This window comes from Sinocyclocheilus anshuiensis, unplaced genomic scaffold, assembly GCF_001515605.1.
Source record: "Sinocyclocheilus anshuiensis isolate Anshui unplaced genomic scaffold, SAMN03320099.WGS_v1.1 scaffold487, whole genome shotgun sequence".
Lineage (NCBI taxonomy): Eukaryota > Metazoa > Chordata > Actinopteri > Cypriniformes > Cyprinidae > Sinocyclocheilus > Sinocyclocheilus anshuiensis.
The window spans coordinates 611,019-614,940 of NW_015548240.1; the positions used below are offsets into that span (position 1 = coordinate 611,019).

The 3,922-nt window shown below is 42.6% G+C and overlaps 1 protein-coding gene across 2 annotated transcripts in view; it reads left to right on the plus strand.

Annotated features, from left to right (window-relative positions):
• LOC107654954 (serine/arginine-rich splicing factor 5-like) overlaps positions 1-3,669 on the plus strand; it is a 4,802-nt gene extending 1,133 nt beyond the window's left edge. The window contains exons 2-8 of one of the 2 annotated variants that reach the window (XM_016442293.1): positions 10-158; positions 249-319; positions 979-1,092; positions 1,175-1,244; positions 2,384-2,457; positions 2,540-2,680; positions 3,059-3,669. In XM_016442293.1, coding sequence (XP_016297779.1) covers positions 33-158; positions 249-319; positions 979-1,092; positions 1,175-1,244; positions 2,384-2,457; positions 2,540-2,680; positions 3,059-3,275 — 813 coding nt within the window. In that variant the 5' untranslated portion in view covers positions 10-32 and the 3' untranslated portion in view covers positions 3,276-3,669. The remainder of the gene's footprint in view (positions 1-9; positions 159-248; positions 320-978; positions 1,093-1,174; positions 1,245-2,383; positions 2,458-2,539; positions 2,681-3,058) is intronic. The other variant, XM_016442295.1, reaches the window with a different exon arrangement.
• Positions 3,670-3,922: the final 253 nt, after the last annotated feature.

Below are 3,922 nucleotides of genomic sequence, written 5' to 3' on the forward strand. Positions count from 1 at the left end.
TTTCCCTAGATTTCCCTGAATCTTATATCACCATGAGTGGATGTCGTGTGTTCATCGGCCGTCTGAGCCCTCATGCTCGTGAAAGAGACGTGGAGAAATTCTTTAAAGGCTATGGACACATTCGGGAGATAAACCTGAAAAACGGGTTTGGCTTTGTGGTGAGTATTGGCACTTTCCTGAGGGTCTTTTATGTGTGAGGTGATGGTGAAATCTACATGTCACTGCCCCCTGCTGTCTGATTTTCACAGGAGTTTGACGACCACAGGGATGCAGATGATGCAGTGTATGAGCTGAATGGAAAAGAGCTGTGCAGTGAGAGGTGAGACTGAATCCAGAGCTGCTTACACCATCTGTCTAATGTAGATGATTAGGCTCGTTTCATATTGTATAAGTCAGCATGAAATGAAAATGCACCCTATTTTGTAAATGCATCTTAGAGGTCTTGTACTCTTGTACTGTCATAACTTCCTTAGAGATTTTTCAGTAGGTTCTTGTCAGGTTTTTTAAAAAGTGAAACAAGGTTTGTGGTTAATATAAATTGAGTAGAAATTTTACTCATATGTTAAATTACACACACCCATACTAAAACTGCAGCATTATTCAGTTGAAGTAGTTTGTTTTTATGTATTTCAAGGCATGTTTACCCAATTATAAAACTTTATAGGAAAACCTTAAAGGAACACATGGTGAATTAAGTAGACTCCTAGGATTTGGTGTCACCGCTGCTGCACTCTTATTTTGAACAATATGCATGTGCATTATTTAAAAAAAAAAAGACACTTAAACCCTGTCCCCACAAGCTCAAATTCATTCGCCTCCACTTTTGAGTGCAACGCTCCATCTCAAAATGCAATCAACAACCGATGCATAGAAAGTCCCTGGCCTATATTTCTTTTTCAATCTTTTATACTCGCATGTACGACACAATACACTATTTGAATTTCATCATGGCTTTAATGATTTTTCTCTTAACCCCAGGGTGACAATTGAACATGCCCGCTCTCGCCGAGGAAGAGGCGGCGGCCCAGGAATGGGAGGACGTTTCTCTCCACGCTTTGGAGGCTACCGTAAATCTCACAGTGGGGGTTCCAGGTACGCAAGAATTGTGAGAGCAATCATACGCCATTTGTTATTATGATTATAATTCAAATGAGTTAACCTCTGTCCTTCTCAGGTATGGACCACCCGTGCGCACAGAGCACAGAATCATTGTGGACAATCTCTCCTCTCGTATCAGCTGGCAGGTGAGCGTCCAGAGCTGTAGCAGCAGAGCGGCGTAGCAGCCTTCTGTTGTAGCGATTCATCCCTGCACTACTTTAGCATTTGACATCTGTACAAGCACACAAACAATTAGTTATCTTTATTACTGTTAAACTGGAAGTGTTTTTTTCCTCTTCACCTCAGCCAAACCTTACATAAGTAAAAATGATGATTTTAATGTTGAAAGGTTCTCTAACCCAGACCCATGTTTTTCAAACCTTTTCTTTAACAGCTGTGCTCTGGTATTCTTTAATTGGAGTTGCATGCACAGCCTCCGAGGTGCATAGCGCCCTCCCCTGGTTGTGTTCTGAATAGTGTCCCTGTGGTGCCTCACCCGACACGCAGTGTCTGCCGGTCTAAGTCTTGGCTGGGTCCGTAGCACCAGACAGATCCGTAGCACAGGATAGCCTTAGAGGAGCTGGGTAGCCGCTCTCTGGAGGGTCTGTGATGTCAGATCTGCTCCATCCCCCCCATCTGCTGTTTGGGTCTTATTCTGTTGGTGCTGAAGCGGGGAGGGGGTGCAGGGTTTTGGCCCCTCCCCCATCCTCTCTCTCTGGTGGGGTCCGTTCTTACGGAGGCCGGATGGGTCGAGTCCGAGGTCGTTTTAACGCTTCATTGCTTCCGTTTGCTATTTGGACAAGTGGCTCTTTGCTAATGCCTTCTGTGGTTTGGAACGGTAAGTAGCTCATCACACTGGATAGTCACACGGTAAAGAGGGTTCTGTCATTTTAAATCTGGAGTTAGTTGTAAAAGGAGAAAGATTGCCGGTAGGAAGTTTTGAGACTTGCACAAAATCTAATTAACAAAATGAGAACCTGTTCTCAGGAACTAGCTGTAGTCAGGCGTGTCTCCATCTGAGGGCTTTGCTTCCTGCTGTTTTACACAATCTAAATGAGATTTGTGTTGCCGAAAACTCCGGTAGTTTTATAACTGGGACAAACATCCGGTAAGATGACATCTGTTGAGGGAGCTTTCTACAGGTGCACCAGTGCACACTTTAGAGCAGATGCTGCAGAATGCAGTGTGTGTTCTTAATGTGTGGGTGCCAAAGTGCAGTGTGTGACTCAGTGCTTTTGGGTTTCTCTGAAAGCGTGTCATTAAGTGCTTTCTGTGCTTTCTGCAGGATCTGAAGGACTTGATGAGGAAGGTGGGAGAAGTGACCTTTGTGGATGCACACAGGACCAAGAAGAATGAGGGGTAAGATCTTGTGCATGTACGCATAAGACTGTGCTCTAACTGTTACATGGTTGTAAACGAGTTGTCCTGATTTGTTTTACAGGGTGGTGGAGTTTGCTTCACACAGTGATATGAAGAATGCCATAGACAAGCTGGATGGAACAGATCTGAATGGACGCAAACTCAAGCTATACGAGGATCGCAAGAGGGAGTACGTACCAGACAATCTCAGTTCTCACACAAGGTTTCTTTAGGCCTTAAAATGAATTCATCCTACCACAATTTTAAGCCTTAAAAAGGCCCTAAATCAAAGCAGAAAGTCGTCTTCATTGAGTCGTGATATTGAATGTTTATGCATTGCAAAACATGAATATCCTCCCCCTAAATTTGTTTTCCATTATAAATATCCAAACCTGTCTTAGGCTTTATGTAAAATTTAAAAATTGGTTGGAAGTTGTATTTTCAAAGTTAGTGTTGCTTAATACAATTATTGTGCGTTCCTTCATCAGTTAAATTTAAAGAACATTACGTTCCCTTTTAATTTACTTATTCTTGCGCTTACCTTCATAAACCCTGCAGAAACCCTGACACAATCTTAACCTGTTTTTCTTTCTCTCCGCAGTCGTAGTAGGAGTCGTTCCCGCAGCAGGAGCAGCTCCCGTTCCCGATCACCCAGTCGGAGTCGCACCCCTGAGCGTGGAAGCAAGCGCTCTCGCAGTCGCTCAGCCAGTCGCACCCCAGAGAAGAAGAGTACCAGCAACCGGTCTCCTTCTCGCTCTCCTACTCCTCAGAGGAAACAGAGCCGCTCCCGATCTGCTTCTGCAGAGAGTCAGCACTGAAACTAATTATGAATGTGTGTGGATGAGCGAGACTGACTTTTTTTTTAATATGGCATATGTCATTGTGCTACTTTAGTGTAAATTACTTACTGTGAGTTGAATGGATGAGTGTGTGTGTGTATGAAGATGTTTTGATTTATTTCTTATTTTGAGGAACTGGGTGGGTTTAAGTGGTAATGGAATGGGTTAAGATTAGATTTTTCACAATGTCTTGTTTTGATTTCTATTTTTATTTGATCAATATAAATCCTGGAGTACTTCGTAGAGAAATGTATGTGGGCTTTGTTTCTCAAACTCGCCTGGTAATTTTTGTTTTTGAGTCTTTATGGTGATTCAACAGGTTAGGTCTGTATATACACTCTGGAATAAAGTATATTGGTATTTGGCAGAGAAAGATGTTTGAAGTGTTATTTCTAGTGTGCTCAGTTTGATTAGTGTGCCTCTGCATTGGTTAGAAACACCAAAGCTTAATATCTACCTTTTAACTTTAACTGTTACCTCTGAATTGCTATAAAAACTTGTTTGTCCTCATTGTGCATTAGTCACTTAAATTTTTTAAAATTCAGTCTCTGTGCTAGTCCACTAGGTGATGCTGCTTCATAGTTTGCACAGGAGTCCAAGACCAGACGTGTACAGTTTGAGCTTAA